Here is a 17561-nt window from a genome sequence, read left to right as displayed (position 1 = left end):
TACGGATATCAAAAAAGTGACCCAAGCTTATTAGAAGTGTTTATCACACTTATCAAAATGAAAGGGAAAAAATACCAATCAATTTATGCTATAGCATGGAGGATTTTGCTTAAATGTTAGCCTGCCTGCAAGTCCATTTGTGGATCCCAGAATATGGCCATTTGTGTGCATTGGGGATGAGTACAAAAGTTTTAAAAAGTAAAATAGACCTTGAGGATTACACACATCTCACCTTTAGTGAGTTTGTGAAATTTGTCTCCAACCTTGTCTCCAACCAATGTGGCATAGTATTTGCAATATGAATAGGTAACATTTTTGAAATCTGTTGTATTTAAAGCATATTCGCTTAACCATTATCACAATTTTGGTGTGATATCTGAATTGTAATCAGCTGAATTAATTCATAAGTCAGCGTAGCTGATTTCAACACAGCAATCAAACAATTTGTATACAAGTATCAGATGAAGGTTTTTTTTTTCAGAAACACCAGCAGTAAGTCTTATTTGTACTCATTCTCATTCTTTGCATATGTGTCATTAAGACAGATATATTATTTCTGATTTAATTATTCACCAAATATTGAAGACTAGCCATGAGCCTTTGCTGTATCTATACACTTTTAGCAATTTAAAATATCAGACTTCAATTATATGGTGAATTTATATGATGTGAAACCTTTACAGAGATTTCTGATTGATTTTAGTCTGCACGTGCTTCTTGTTGTCTAGAATTCTCCATGCCTAATAAATAATTGTAAAGAAAAAAAGGCGTACTATTATTTTGTAGATATCTTACTTATCACAGATATTAAAATGGTAAATTGTTGTAGTTTCCCATTTCTCCTACCCACTACCTCCAACAACACCGGAGCGAATGGGTCTGTTTGAATTCTTTCTTCAATCAATAGCATTAGGCTACATTGTAATCTTTCTTCCTGCCTTCATTCAGACTGAAATGACATGATTCCCTGCTCTTCCTACTGTACCTTCTATGGTAATTCTATAGGATATTCTCCTATTAATCACTCTCTGATATTCCAAGCAACAAGTGGATGCTCTTGAGAATACTATGGATAGACAAGAAAATAAATAAATGGATCATAGAACAATCCAGAGTTTTCACTCAGGGTACACATGATCAGACTCATATTACCATATTTTGGGCACATTATGCAAAGACCCAACTCTCTTGAGAATCTGTAATTCTGGGCAAGATGAAAGGAAAGACAAGAGGGTAAAGAGCAATAGGGTAAATGGACTTGATTACAGCAGTCACAGAAGCACCACTGAAAGGTTTGAAAGTCCAAGTCATCCTGGAAAAGGTCTCTTTATGTGGTTCCTAAGAACTAACACCAACCTGATGACACATAATTAATCACCTTTTTATTTAGGCAAACTAAATCTGACAGAGATAGGCTAGCAAAAGATTTCTACACCCATTGATCTCATGTTTAAACTGCAATAATACAAATACCTCTGCACATGATCTATTAAAAATCGAATCTGTTTATTAATATAGTAACACCCCTGGTGATACAACTAAACTGGCTGCTAATTAGCTACAGTACTATTCCAGTGTGTCTTTGACATATAAGGCTCTAAATCAGGGGTCCCCAACCCTACTCGGCTGCGGCATGCCAACAACCAGTCTGCACAAACAAGCAAAGCCCCATTTGCGGGATGCAGGCAGCACACAAAAACACACCCCCTCCAGTCCACGGAAAAACCTCTCTCCACGGAACCAGTCTCTGGTGCCCAAAAGATTGGGGACCTCTGCTCTAAACCACTTGGGACCAGAATACTGGAGAGAATGCCTATACAATCACAGAACTGATTGTTATTACAATTTTGTACAACTAAATGATCCGTAATCGTTAAATCATTAAACTTGTAGTGTGTGCAAAGAGTGACATGCTACAAGAGTAATTACAATTACCCAAGGTAGAGGCTTTCTCTACCTTGAGTGGTGGCAACTACACTCAGAATATTCTTCCTCCAGAAATGCATAAGGCATCGATATGAGTGTTCCTTTAATGCTCAAAGTTATAAGTGCCTCCTAGTGTTTACGAGAAAGCCCCAAAATTATGAACATTGCAGCACCACGGCAGTTGTTTGCCCTTATGAAAGACTGCAGAGGCTCTGCAACATTTACCCTTTTCTCAAGGTAAGTGAGTTCAGTGTGGCAGAAGGGAGGGGGAAGCATAAGGTATCTTAGTGAGTTTGGGAGGCCTTGGGGGCCGGTTCCATAGCCCCCCCCATGGCCTTCCCCACTGATACCTCATGCGAACTTAACGAACCTCACCTTCGCCCCGCATTTGATTAGAGAATGTGTGGGCGAAAGCAGGGAGCGATCTCATTTGAGATACGAGATTCACCCCTACGAGTATTTGAGTTATGAGTGGAATGGGCAGGCTCCATTACATTCATAACTCGAGGACTAACTGTATTTAGTTGCAGTGGCAATGCAATAGCTGATAAGGTTTATCTGAGGTGAGATTATTACTAACCAGAAACTTTTCTAAATAAGTGAATTGACAAACTATTTTTACTTAGTGAAATATGTGAATACAGATCTGGTTGGCATCTGTCCTGTAAACCTTTTATAACACTATAAAGATACAGCTTTTCCCATTAAAATGTTCTGAGATCTACCTCTTTCTGCTATTCAGCTATGTTGATGCCACCGTTGTATCTTGTGATTGCTATTTTGTTGTTACATTATTTTATGAATTATAATTTTATACTTAGATATTTTTTTTAATTACATTTATATCCTGCCCTTCTCCGAAGACTCAGGGCGGCTTAAAAACTTAGCAGTAGCCTTCATTCTATGTATATGCCTGCTTATTAGGGCTTTCACACACCCCCCAAGCGGCATTATTACAAAGTCAGCTTAATTGCCCCCAACAATCTGGGTCCTCATTTTACCTACCTCGGAAGGATGGAAGGCTGAGTCAACCTTTTTTATTACTTGATTATTTTAAATTGTTTTATATAATGCCCAGAGCTGATATGGTGATGGTAGTCCAGCTATATAATAAATAAATATACAACAATATTATTTTATTGTCTATACTGGATGAGATAAACTTTCTGGCAATTCTTTTTAACACAATTGTCAGACTAATGGCACATACTGGTGCTTTATATACTCATTGGGAAAGAAAAAAAAATCACACTTCTACCCAGGAAATTATAAACAGTATAATTTTGAAGCATTGCAATTTTATAAATATATAATCTAATGATTATAAATATATTACTGAAATACTCCCAATTTATAATATCACAAAGATATATTAAATTAATTCATTTACTTTACTTTAATTCATTCATTTAAATCCACTAATTCATGGACCAAAAATTAATGTTTCCAAAGTATTACCTTAAAATAAGAAAAAGTACGTTCTCGATGTTTACACCATTCAGAGAAACAAGTGAAATTTCTGAAGAACAGCCAGAGATTCCCATTTTCTTCAATCCTAGAATGCATTAATATGTATATATATTATTTTTTGCACGGTTAATTTTGGTCCATACTTTTTTTCTAAGCTTTTGAATGCATAAAGTGACAAAAACTATTAGTCTGAAACATTTTTGCATAATTACATTGCTGAACAGTGTCCTTAAGTTATAAATGTTTTATTTAAGATCATTTGTTACCTTAATAAATCTGGATAGGTTGAGACTCAGTTTGAATGTATTAATTTTATTTATTTAAAACATTTATAGAGTCACCCATCTTATTATCAAATTTGGGTGCCTCCCAATTTATTCATTTATTTATAGGTATGTCGCAGTCTGACCAGGCTAACTAACCAGTTGGTGGCAGGGCAGAAAACCAGTGTTATAATCCACAAGTTAAAACAAATATGTAAATCATTATGTCAGAAACTTAAGCTTTTTGAATGGTTCCATTACTTGGTACACTTGGCATTAGAGACGCTTTATACCAGCAACTAGCACAATTTCATTTTCACAGCAACACTTTAGAAAATGTATTTTCTCCCATTATTTTACTTTCAATCTCTTTTCCCTGCTAAATATCTAAGTACTGTAGCTTGCAGCAATATTAATAAACGTTATACATATTAGCACCATATGTTAGCTCATAAAAAGTTAAATCAACAGTTCAAAAGACATATAATTTTATCCCTCTAATTTTACCAACCACTCTCTTCCTCCAAAGGAAACTAATTTGCTTAACAAATACTGATTTTGGTTTCTTCAAGAGATGGTTATTAAAACAAAGTATTACTTAGTATGATGTTTTGATCACGTTTGTGATTGGATTTACACGCTATGTATGGTTTACTAAGAAACCACAATTATTGGGTTTATAAAATCAAACAAGCCACATTTTGGTTTAAGGCATGCTGTACAATTTTTAAACATGCTTTTTTCTGAAAAACAACAAACAATATTGTTGTCTCCCTGATTTACTGGAGAGACAAAACAATGAACGACTAGACTTTAAAAAATACAGAAAAACTTTATATAGTGTTTTAGCAACATGGTTATTTAAGCATTACCCTCTCCAGGCCTAAGGTTAAAATAGCAGGTGACAATTAATACATATTATCTTTAAAAAGAGAAGATAGCTGTATTCAGTAACTCGAAAACAACGTAACTGAATGGTTACTATTAAAAGTGATTTGGAGAAGTTGTACCATTTCCTTCCAAATTACTGCAAAAACAAGTGTTCCAGAGCATTATAAGATCAGTCTAAAGTCACTGTACTAAAAATGTAACCAAACAAAAACCAAATGGTTGAATATTGAAGCAGAAATATGATATGAGGGGTCCTTGATGCTCTATGCCAGGGCCCCCCAACCCCCTGTCTGTGGACCGGTACCGGGCCACAGCATGCAAGCAACTGGTCCACACAAACAAGCAAAGCCTCATCAGTGGGATGCAGGCAGCACACAAAACCACGCTCCCGCCGGTCCACAGAAAAACATCTCTCCAGGTAACCAGTCCCTGGTGCCCAAAAAGGTTGGGGACCTCTGCTCTATGCAAAAAAGACTATCAGTCCAAAAAGGAACAAAAAGACCCAACACCTCTCCATCAGCAATCAGCATCCAGATCAGCACAGATTAATTCCAAGGTTAACATCAGACCAACAATCAAGTAAACAATACTCCAATCAAAAAACTGCCAAAGAAGCAAACAGCAATCAGCCCAACCAAAGAATCTGTAAGACCACCCTGACCAACACTGACAGACAAGCCTCTAGAATATAAACTGACTGCAAACTGCACTCTTTACTAGCACTGATGTTACCTAGTTTGGGTAATGAAATGTCTGCAAGAAAACAAGCAAGCTCAGAGAGCACCAATGACCCCCTCATGTCAACTCTGGGCTACAAATATTCTCCTTCAAAAATATGATAAGAAAGTGTCTTTGCAGCAGCTTAAGAAAAAGGAGGAACAAAGAGAAGAGAAATATGTCAATTACAAATATATAACTCTAGAATGAAAGAACTTGTTAACATATGCCTACTCTAGTAAGACCTGGCTTGCATTACGGAGACCTAGTTGGGCCCAGAGGGAGGTGTCCCTCTGGTTGACGTTTGCCCACCAGGTTTCTGGGTGCTTCACCAGCCACAGGCTCAGGGTAGGGGCAGGGGTGTGGCGGTAGTTGTGAGGGAGACCTTACGTCCGTGGAAGGCCACCGTTGTCCAAATAGCTGGGTGTGAGTCTCTCCTCATGAGATGTGGCTCTAGGGCTCATTTGGGCTTGCTGCTGGTGTACCTTTCGCCTAGTCGCATAGCAGCAGCCCTGCCTGAGCTTCTCGACATCCTCTCGGGGTTGGTGATTGAGTTCCCCAGATTTAAGATTTTGGGTGACTTCAATCTGCCATCCCTGGGTTAGCTGCCATCTGCCATCTGAGTTAGCTCGGGAGTTCATGGCTTCCATGACGGCCATGGACCTGATGCAAGTAATTCAGGGCCCGACTCATGGGGGGGGTCACACGCTCGATTTGATTTTTCTATCTGGCCGGTGGTTAGATGATCTGGGTGGGGGTTCCCCAATTGTTACGCCCCTGTCATGGACCGATCATCATCTCCTGCGGCTGGTCTTCCGTTTTGCCACTCCCCGTCGTGGGGTTGTTGAACCAACTAGATGGTTCCACCCTAGGCGCTTAATGGACCCTGAGCGGTTCCAGGCGGCGCTTGGGTCCCCACCTGCCGTCTTTGTTCACGGCTCGGCCGATGCCTTAGTGGAAGCCTGGGAAAAGGCAGCCACGGAGGCACTCGACCAAGTTGTACCCATGCGGCCCCTGACCCGGTGCAGATCCCAATGGGCTCCGTGGTTTTCCGCGGAGCTATGGGAGATGAAGCATCGGAGACGGGGTGTAGAGAGCTGTTGGAGATCCAGCCGGTCTGAATCCGACCGATCGCGACTAAGGTCCTTTACGAGGTCTTATCTCGCGGCGATGAGGACGGCAAGGTCTAACTACTTTGCCACCCTCATCGCGTCCGCAGATAATCGCCCGGCCGCCCAGTTTAGGGTGACTTGCTCCCTCCTGAATCAGGAAGTGAGGGAGGAGCCCTTGCAGGGTCATGCCGAGGAGTTTAGCCAACATCTGTCGGACAAAATCGCTTGGATCCAGACCGGTTTGGACTCCGACTGGGCAGAGTCTGACGGTGAGGACATGGGCGGTCTTGGCGATGTCATCTGGGAGGAGTTCGATCCTGTGACTCTGGAAGAGGTGGACAGGATTATGGGGAGGCTGAGCTCTACCACGTGTTTATTGGACCCGTGCCCCTCCTGGCTGGTTTATTCGGCTCGAGAGGGGACATGAGGCTGGCCTCAGGCAGTGATAACTGCTTCTTTGAGTGAGGGTAGTTTTCCTGCCGCCTTGAAGGAGGCGGTGAGACCCCTCCTCAAGAAGCCTGCCCTGGACCCAGCTGTCTTAAACAACTATCGCCCGGTCTCCAACCTTCGCTTTCTTGCGAAGGTTGTTGAGAGCGTGGTGGCGCATCAGCTTCCTTTGTTCCTGGAGGAAGCTGATTATCTGGACCCGTACCAATCGGGCTTCAGGCCCGGGTACAGCACGGAGACGGCATTGGTCGCGCTGGTGAATGATCTCTGGCGGGCTCGGAACAGGGGTTGTTCCTCTGTCCTAGTCCTATTAGACCTCTCAGCGGCTTTCGATACCATCGACCATGGTATCTTACTGCGGTGTCTCAGGGGGTTGGGAGTGGAAGGCACTGTCTTATGGTGGTTCTCCTCCTACCTCCTGGGTCGTTCGCAGTCGGTGTTGGCAGGAGGGCAGAGGTCGGCCTCGAGGCCTCTCATTTGTGGAGTTCCTCAGGGGTCGGTCCTCTCGCTTCTCCTGTTCAACATCTATATGAAGCCGCTGGGTGAGATCATTCATGGTTTTGGGGTTGGGTATCATCAATATGCTGATGATACCCAGCTTTTTATTTCTACCCCAAACCACCCCAGTGATGCCCTCGATGTGATGTCCCGTTGCCTGGAGGCGGTTCAGGTCTGGATGGGGAGGAACAGGCTTCGGCTCAACCCTGACAAGACTGAGTGGCTGTGTGTGCCGGCATCTCGGGAAATTCAGATTATTCCATCTCTAACGATGGGGGGGGTAAGATATTACCCCCCGTAGATAGGGCCCGCAACTTGGGTGTCCTCCTAGATTCACAGCTCTCCTTGGAAGATCATATAGGAGCTGTGACTGGGGGGGCTTCGCCCAGGTTCGCCTGGTGCGCCAGTTGCGGCCCTATCTGGACCGAGATGCCTTGCGCACAGTCACTCATGCGCTCGTGACCTCCCGTTTGGACTAATGCAAAGCTCTCTACATGGGGCTGCCCTTGAGGACTACTTGGAGGCTTCAGCTGGTGCAGAATGCAGCCGCGCGAGTGGTGGTGGGGGTTTCCCGATGCTCCCATGTAACACCTATACTCCGCGAGCTGCATTGGCTTCCGGTTGCCCTCCGGGTAAGATTCAAAGTGCTGGTAATGACCTATAAATCCCTAAATGGCATGGGTCCGGATTACTTATGGGAGCACCTGCTGCCGGCATCAACTTCCCTTCGTCCAGTACGCTCCCACAGAGGGCCTCCTTAGGGTGCCGTCGGTCAAAGAGTGTCGACTGGCGACCCCCAGGGGGAGGGCGTTCTCTGTGGGTGCGCCAGACCTTTGGAACCGTTTACCGGTTGAGCTCCGGATGGCTCCCGATCTTCGCTCCTTCTGACGTGACCTAAAAACATACTTATTTGAACAAGCTGGCCTGGTCTGATGGGTTTGGGGTATTTTAATATTATTGTATTAATTTTATTGGAATTGGGCTGCATTATTTAATTTTTTTAACTTTTGTATATTGTATTTTTATTGTATTTGCCCTGTACACCGCCCTGAGTCTTTCGGGAGAAGGGCGGTATAGAAATTAAATTAATAATAATAATAATAATAATTTGCTTATTCTTTAACTTCTGTAAAAGGATGAAAGAAAGGAAAGAGAGAACAATGCGGAATGTAAGAAACAAAAGCAAAAAGTGGATGTCATGATTAATGTCTAAAGAAGACTGGCATGAACAAACTACATCTACTCTTCAGTTTGCTTGTCATCATGGATCACTATGAAGAAATCTTGTCCAACATTAAATGGATGAAAGTTCAATGATTGTCTCAAAAGGAGGAAGATGACTGTAGTATATTCCTGAAAAGTAAAGGTTGGGGTTTGATTGCCATACGTTTCCGATTTTGTCCCTTTTTTCTATATTTTTTGCATGCTATCCAAGATTTATTATAAATCTTATAATACAAAATAACTGCCAATCACTTTAAATCTCTTTTTCCCATAATAACATAATTTCCCTATGATTATTCCCCACCTACCCACCCGGTAGCTCGATAGATAGATAGGTAACCTTTATCGTCATTTTTTACTGTGGGCCTATTGGCACATACTGTATTAAAAATGAAATTTAGTTGCTCTCAAAGTGTACACATGCATAGCACACATTTAAACATGCTACATGCAACATATGTATAAACATACACCCTTACATATAAATAACATATAAATATTAATCACTGTCCATCTTGAACACTTAACAGAAAGAGGAAGCTTTAGAGTTCACAAGGTTAATACAGTATGGTATTTCAATCTAGTAATTGAAATCGTACCTTGAAACAAGCTTGCTTAAATCACAGTATGTGTCGCATTCTGTTGTAATATTAAGGTCAGTTATTATAGCTGAAGCATTTCTGTTCATCTGGGGGGGGGAAGTTTATTAGTAAAACAGTGAAGAACAAATCAAATGTATTAATAAATCTGTCAAATAGTCACAACTTATTTAATATTTAAATAAATGTTGAGAAACGTCAAGTGAGCGTGAGATTTAAATGTTTCCCAAAATAACTGCTGATTAGTAGAGCATGTTCAAGTTGATTATAACATAGTAGCAAAGAGCTTCTGAGAATGCAATTTATTTATTTGTAAAATTGATTGGCCGCCCATCTTACCATAGGATAACTCTGGGTGGTTTAGTCATATATATACACATATACATATATATGTACAATTAAAACAATTAAACTCAACATTAAAAAACATAGGGAGGGCAGGGGCAGAGCAGGGCCTTCACTGTGCTGTGTTTATGTATTCTCAAACATACACGTTTTCAAGCTCTTGAAGGGATTTTAAAATTTGAAAATTCATGGTCCAAAAAGTAGGGGCAGCAAGGAAAAACGGCTAAACTTATGTTTGTAGACATTTGACCATGTTTTGAAAGAGGGGGAATATTATTTCCTTCTTTTGTTAAATTTTGTTTTTTATTAAGAACTCATAAATGTATCATGCATTTTTTTTCTATCTGTAATCTAAACACATCTTTTCCTCGGATCATGCTGCCACTATGGAAGCCAGATGTAAAAGCCTAAGAAGAAATGCCACCTGCTGGCAATTTAGGTTTAGTTCTTGCTTGTTTATCAATTTAACTTGTTTCTAAGAAATCAAGCATAAGAGTTCATTCCTAACTGAAGTATTACTGGAACTTATTTTTGTATGTGTTTCCAAAACGAACAAAAGAATACATTTAAGCTCTACGTTTTGGCAAAATTGTATGTATTTAATTTTATTAGAATTCATTTTTGTGCAGAATTTCAGGTTCTGTTTCTTCTTTTAACTTTTTCCTATCAAGATAACTGTTTGAAATATTATACAGTTAAAATAGTTAGGAAATTTATCTCCCCATTTTCCTCTTTCTTCTTCAACTGTTTATCCTATTATGTTGTCTTAACTACATGAAGATTTAACTTACATTAATCCTATGTAAATACGATTAATTCTCAATCAAATATAAAATACAATGTTTGGAATAAAGTATTATGTTACACTTAATAGTACAGAAAAGCAATATTTTAATACATATTCATCAGCATAAAATCATTAGCGGTTTCAGAAAAATAAATTAATGTACCAAAATTGCACTGACAACAACCATGGATGGTTTCACAAGAAATCTCACAAATTCAGTTTGTTTATGCTAGTTATTGAAGGTTAGTAAAATGCTCCAGTTTATCTTAAAAACATCTTCCATTACCTGACTTTCTTCTGTGAGTTTAAATTCCAACTGAAATGAAATTGACTGACACTTTCCTGACAGCTTATAACTTTGAATAGTTTTAGATCCATCTATAATACAAAATATTAAAATACATACATTAGAGTGATGTGTAATCCTTCAGTTATGTGTTATTTATTAATCAATAACATTTAAAAGCTAAGCATATTTAATATAAGATAGTTCATTAATGCAGCAGTCTATCAATAGAAATAGGCAGTGCGGTCTCTGCCCAGCCACCAATGTGGCTGGTGGGAATACACACACACACAAACACACACACACACACACACACAGAGAGAGAGAGAGAGAGAGAGAGAGAGAGAGAGAGAGAGAGAGAGAGAGAGAGAGAGAGAGAGAGAGAGAGAGAGAGAGAGAGAGAGAGAGAGAGAGAGGTTTTACACTCACAATTGCCCCAGCATTACTCAGGAATTTAAAAGAGCCAAAAGAAACTCCTAAGCCGAGGTTTCAGCAAGCAAACTACTTTTATTTTGATCAAAATAGAGTTGGGTGGCCACATCTCTCTTTGTGGCTGGTAGAGAGATGAAGGCAACAACCAGGAAAGATGTCTTCCACCTTTTCTACCTTTCCAGAACAAAGAGATCTGGTCTTGGTACTAGGAACCAAAAGGTACAGAAAAATAATTCCTAGATGATGACTCATACACAACAACCCAGGTTCCACCATAACTCCTTTTCCCCCTCCACTTACCATGCTCTTTTCATGTAAGCAATCACCTGTACCTGAAGCATGAAACATTTGCTTTTATATAACTAATTTCCCAATATAAAGCACCTACTAAGTTGGTTGCACATAAACAAAGATGATTACAAAGTATCACTACTAATATCAATATTACTAACATCAACCTTAAGCATAATAAAATCCCATAAAATGCCTCTAGGACATTAGACAATGAAAATGACATATAGTTTGACTGCATTACTTTATCTGGAAACATGTCTGCTTGCTCAAAAAAAGTACAAGGTTTACTGGTAGAGAATACCAGGGGCTATAGGAAGAGAGCAACCTCACAGATTTGCCTTCTGTAAATGTAACTGGGTACACCTACCATAGGCTGTTCTGTGAATTAGGTTAGCAAGCATGCTCTCAAAAGTCCAAATAAGTCTACCTGACAAAAAAGATACAACAGAGCTTGGTTTTAAATATTGTTTTCTGGGAAATGTGATAAAGTTGGTGGTGGTCTCAAAACTCTGCAGCTACTTCAGTAATGCTGATTAACTGCACCCATGTCAATTGGACTTTAAGTTGAGAAATGGTTCAGAGCCTGCTTGCATCACCTTGGTGAATGAAACTGGATCGGTGAATGCGACCCAACGTGGCTCTTGCAGTTTTTGATACCATTGGCAATGTTATCATTCTAGACTATCTAGGAAGGCTGGGGCTTTGGGAAGACTTTTATTCTTCTTCTCAGGCTTGGATGGAGGTGGAAGACTATCGCTGAACCCATGGCATCTCATATTATTTCGCCTAGTTCCCTGTGCTTTTCAATATCTAATGAACCTGTTGAAGTATAATAATAATGATTTATTAAATTTATATGCTTCCCAGCTCCCAGTAATCCTGGTCAATTAGATCTTCTATAGGTTTGGAATGGGATGACATCCAATTATATTATTTCTTATCCAAGAAAACAATTGGTACCCTGGAATATTGGGAAGGATTAGTTTGTGGCTAAAAATTCCAACCTAATTTAGTGGATTCTTCTGAATGGAAGATCAAGAAAGCACAGAGCATTTGAGAACAAATCTCCTGCACACTTAGAAACTGCCAAAGAAAGTATTATATATTCCTTTTTTGTTACTTGAAATTTAATTTTGTTTTGGAGTTGTTGGTGTTATTTGCAAAACTTTGAGTTCTCTAGGAGATATTAGATTTATTTCATTCTCTTCCTCATTCTTTGAGAAATGGAATGCAGCAATGGAAGATAGCATAAAATGTTTGTATTCCAGGAAACCATGTTTCTCTGAAGCATGATTTTTATTTATTATGTACCACTTCAATCCAAATTAGTTAAAAATGACCAGAAAACTGTGGTTCACCTAAACTAGAATAACAATAATACCTTGAATTTGTATATTAGAATAGTTTTGGGGGATACTTTTAATATAATGTTTTTATTCAAAGAATGTCTTAATCAATTAGTTTAGTTTAGTTTAGTTTTATTAAATTTTTATACCGCCCTTCTCCCGAGGGACTCAGGGCGGTGAACAGGGCATATGATAAAAATACAAAACTACAAAAGTTAAAATAGAATTAAATTAATGCCCAAGATAAAACAATAAAATATACAAATATTTAAAACCCAAATTAACTCCCCATCAGGCCAGGCCAGCTTGTTCAAATAGGTGGGTCTTTAACCCGCGCCGGAAGGAGCGGAGATCCGGTGCCATCCGGAGCTCCACCGGCAGCTGATTCCACAAAGCCGGGGCGCCCACAGAGAAGGCCCTCCCCCTGGGGGCCACCAGCCGGCATTCTCTGACCGGAGGCACCCTGAGGAGGCCCTCTCTGTGGGAACGCACAGGGCGGAGGGGAGTTGACGCCGGCAGCAGGTGATCCCCGAGGTATTCCGGACCCATGCCATGTAAGGACTTAAAAACCATCACTAAGACCTTGAACCTCACCCGGAAGACAACTGGTAACCAATGCAGCTCGCAGAGCAAAGGTGTAACATGGGAGTACCGGGAAACTCCCAAGACAACTCTCGCGGCTGCATTCTGTACCAGTTGGAGCCTCCGAGTGGTCTTCAAGGGAAGCCCCATGTAGAGAGCATTACAGTAGTCTAGGCGAGAGGTCACGAGCGCATGAGTGACCGTACACAGGGCATCCCGGTCCAGATAGGGCCGCAACTGGCGCACCAGGCGAACCTGGGCAAAAGCCCCCCTAGTCACAGCTGCTACATGATCTTCCAAGGTAAGTCGTGAATCTAGGAGGACTCCCAAGTTGCGAGCCCTATCCATGGGGGGTAACAGCTCACCCCCCATAGAAAGAGATGGAACATTTTGAATGTCCCGGGATGCCGGAATGCACAGCCACTCAGTCTTGTCAGGGTTGAGTTGAAGTCTGTTCCTCCCCATCCAGACCCGAACCGCCTCCAGGCAACGGGACATCACAGCGAGGGCATCACTGGGGTGGTTTGGGGTCGAAAAGAAAAGTTGGGTATCATCGGCATATTGATGATACCCAACTCCAAAACCACGAATGATCTCACCCAGCGGTTTCATGTAGATGTTGAACAGGAGAGGCGAGAGAACCGACCCCTGAGGAACTCCACAAACGAGAGACCTAGGGGCCGATCTCTGCCCCCCTGCCAACACCGACTGCGAGCGTCCCAGGAGATAGGAGGAGAACCACCGAAGAACCGTGCCTCCCACTCCCAATCCCCTGAGACGCCGCAGCAGGATACCATGGTCGATGGTATCGAAAGCCGCTGAGAGGTCTAATAGGACTAGGACAGAGGAACATCCCCTATCCCGAGCCCTCCAGAGATCATTCACCAGAGCGACCAATGCCGTCTCCGTGCTGTACCCGGGCCTGAAACCCGATTGGTACGGATCCAGATAATCCGCTTCATCCAGGACCAGAGGGAGCTGATGCGCCACCACACTCTCAACAACCTTCGCAAGAAAGCGAAGGTTGGAGACTGGACGAAAGTTGTTCAACACAGCTGGGTCCAAGGCAGGCTTCTTGAGGAGGGGTCTCACCACCGCCTCCTTCAAGACGGTGGGGAAATTACCCTCACTCACTCAAGGAAGCAGATATCACCGCCTGGAACCAGCCTCGTGTCCTCTCCCTAGCTGCATAAACCAGCCAGGAAGGGCACGGGTCCAATAAACATGTGGTGGAGCTCAGCCTCCCCATAATCCTGTCCACTTCATCAGGGGTCACAGAATCAAACTCCTCCCAGATAACATTGACAAGACCGCCCGTGTCCTGATCGTCAGACTCTGCCCAGCTGGAGTCCAAACATCCAATTTTAGTCCAATTTGGGGACTATGGTATAAAAGTAGATGTTTAGTAATTATCCTGACTACTGAGCTTTGATTGACCAGTTTGATTATCTGTGGTTTGAACTGTAACACTTTCTCCATTTTAGGTACTGAATAACAGCTAATAATTTTAATTTTATTAAAATATGGCAATATTTGCAGTTAGAAATATGTTGAATCAAAACAATGTATCAAGTGTGAAAAAATATGTAATATTGTGACAATCATTAAAATACCTACTTTTTTCCACAAGTTTACGTGAATAATGTGTAAAGAAAATGCCTGTAAATTTCATTATAAATGAGAGATCAGCTTCCAACAAGTGGAGTTGAGTTTCCTGATCTGGAGAAGATTCGGATTGCTTCAGTTCTTCAGGCTTTTTTCTAAGTACAGTAAGAAAAACTTTTATCAGCTAGATCTAAATGAGAAACCTCTAGTACATTGGCAGAAAAATTATGTTAATGAACAAACATTTTTATTTTCCCACAGGTTTTTTATCTGTGTGAGAAAACCAAAGAAATGTATAAGATGAATGGGTCTAGGACTGAACAAGAGATGTATTTTTTATATTACAAGTAGATGACACACCATGTAACTTACAGTTCTTTCAATGCCCCAAAGAGTACAACAATCCTCTTTGTATATATTTTTGAGAGGTCAAGTATCTTCCAGTTGAGATACTTGATGCCAAAACTTTTGCAAAACTCCTATGCAGAATATAATTAACTCATGTATCAATTTTACCAAATGAGATTACTCAATCTAAATTTTTGAGGATATTAATGAGGCTCTCTGTGGATTTAATTAAGGCTGAGCCATGGAATGCTCTATTTAAATTCTTACTAGAGCTGTTTTATCCATAAGACATCTGGTTCCTCTAAATATGGATTGTCAGAGAACTTGAAGTTGAATAAAAATTATTGCGCTATGGGTTTTGTCCTACGTTGATTTAAGAAACCCATTTAGTAGTATTAAATCATTAGGTATTTTGGTCAACTTATTATAATGAAACATCACAGAACTCTTATGCTATTATGTTTTAATGTTTAATGTTCCCAAATTTAAACATGTTCCAAAACGCCAAATTTAAGACTTCTTATCCTTTGGAGACGGAACAATCCAACTGCTGGCCTACCTTTTATGCAAAAGGCATGTTTTCTATGCAGAAGGCTTTATAGAAAACTATTTTGTATATTGACTAACAGTTTAATAAAATCTCTCTTAAAGAATATATTTATATTCAACATATTTTGTACACTAAAATTTTGATCTTAAGAAAATTCTTAGTAATTGCAAGCCAAATACATGCAGCACCTGTGTTCCCATCCCCCAAAGATCCAGATGGAATTGGCCCAATTGGCCTTTTGTAAGGTTCTGCAGATCTTGCTGTTTCTTCAAGCATTTCAGTCAGGAGAGTAGGCTAGCCATATTAGCCATACGTTTTTATCATTAGAAGGTGTCACTTAACACCTTATTGCTTTAATTGTTGGGTCTTAATCTCTGTAGTCTGCCCAGTGTCACTTTGGACATGGGTATCCATGTACATTATTTAAATAAATAAAATACCTACATGATCTCCATTACTTCTGCCTCGGTATATGCCACTGACTGATGTCGACTGTGTTCATATTCTTCTGTTAGCATTTTAATTTCTTCTTCCAAAGACTTAATTTCATCTTCGCAAGCCTGAAGTTCATTGCTATTCATTTTTTGGACACTTATCTTCCTAAAAAAGAAAAAAAACCTAATATAAATGCAACAGTTAGGAAAAAGGGAGAAAAAAAATAAGTTGCCTAACTTAAAAGATTTCAGTTTGATTCCACCAGTTTGCTGAAAATAAAGAAGCATTATTATTTGCTTTCTTGGAAGATGTTGTGGAAAGCTATCCTTGAAATATCACTTAAATTGTAACAGTATAATTCTAAGGATTGTAGCAAATCATTAACGTGGGGATTAAAATATGAATGTGACACCCCATGCACCTAGGTTCCAGAAGCAAAAGGGTGATTCAGTTAACATATAATGCAAGATAGTTTTGCCTGAAGCAAATTTAGAACCTACATGTTGTATTTGTCTGCTCACGTTCATTTTTACAAGCCTAAAATTGTTACCAGCATAATATTTACATATATAGTTCCAGAAAAATTACACTCCTAATTCAGTAGGGCAGTCTGTGTTTGCTGGACCACGGCTTCCAATTGGTGGCCAGTTTTGACAAGCAGACAGTCGCCTAATATTGGGGATCCTCAGGAAGAAACAGTTGGGAGTTTAGGGGAAAGAGGAGGAAGGGAAAAACACTCCTAGGTCTCTGTATTGTGTGAAGAAAGTCCTAAAAGCAAAACAATCCCTAGCGCGATATGCTCACGGACTACCTTGCCCGGGCGAGACCCCGCTGATTTCCTTCGTTAGCCCGCCGATCAAACTACCCGAAAGCCGCACCTAAGCAGCCCCTGCGCCGATTCGAAGAACCCGCCAGAGAAAGTTGTCTCGGGCGCTGCCATTCTGCAGAATACGGGGGGGGGGGAAGAGAGAGAGAGAGAGAGAGAGAAGAGACGGAAAAAAACAAAAGAGGCTTCGATACTAAACAGGTTATAGGCCTTCTCCTTTCTGTGTCACTTTACATTAAATTTCATACTATTCGGCAACAAAACATTTCTGCAGCGCAGAATAATGTGCCTACTCTTTTCTCCACTTCATCTCTCCCGTTTTAGGCTTATCCGATAGTTCGATCCAACTGTGCCGGGGAAGGGATCCGACTACGAAAAGGAGAACATAGAGCTTCAAAATATGGAAGAGTGACTTAAAATCTGAACTTCCGCTTAAAAATATAAAGCTGCTCACATATCCACACGATGGTACAAATTAGACTCCGGATTGGGTGGAGAAACGTCATCGCGCCCAACTGAATTTATCGCCACTGTGTATTATTCTCCCTGACTTGCGTCTTTTTCAGGAGAATAGACAT

General features: G+C 40.7%; 1 protein-coding gene across 1 annotated transcript in view; it reads right to left on the bottom strand.

Annotated features, from left to right (window-relative positions):
- CENPP (centromere protein P) overlaps positions 1–16992 on the bottom strand; it is a 174040-nt gene extending 157048 nt beyond the window's left edge. Inside the window, exons 1-6 of the mRNA XM_083353888.1 lie at positions 16969–16992; positions 16181–16322; positions 14837–15008; positions 10566–10657; positions 9148–9236; positions 3385–3481 (exon numbers count right to left, since the gene is read on the bottom strand). Of these exons, the coding sequence (XP_083210014.1) occupies positions 3385–3481; positions 9148–9236; positions 10566–10657; positions 14837–15008; positions 16181–16303 (573 nt within the window). The 5' untranslated portion in view covers positions 16304–16322; positions 16969–16992. The remainder of the gene's footprint in view (positions 1–3384; positions 3482–9147; positions 9237–10565; positions 10658–14836; positions 15009–16180; positions 16323–16968) is intronic.
- Between the last annotated feature and the right edge of the window lie 569 nt (positions 16993–17561).

Source organism: Vipera ursinii (genome assembly GCF_947247035.1).
Source record: "Vipera ursinii genome assembly, chromosome: 2".
NCBI lineage: Eukaryota > Metazoa > Chordata > Lepidosauria > Squamata > Viperidae > Vipera > Vipera ursinii.
Note: the sequence above shows the minus strand (reverse complement) of the source record. Positions and strands in the feature narration are given on the sequence as shown.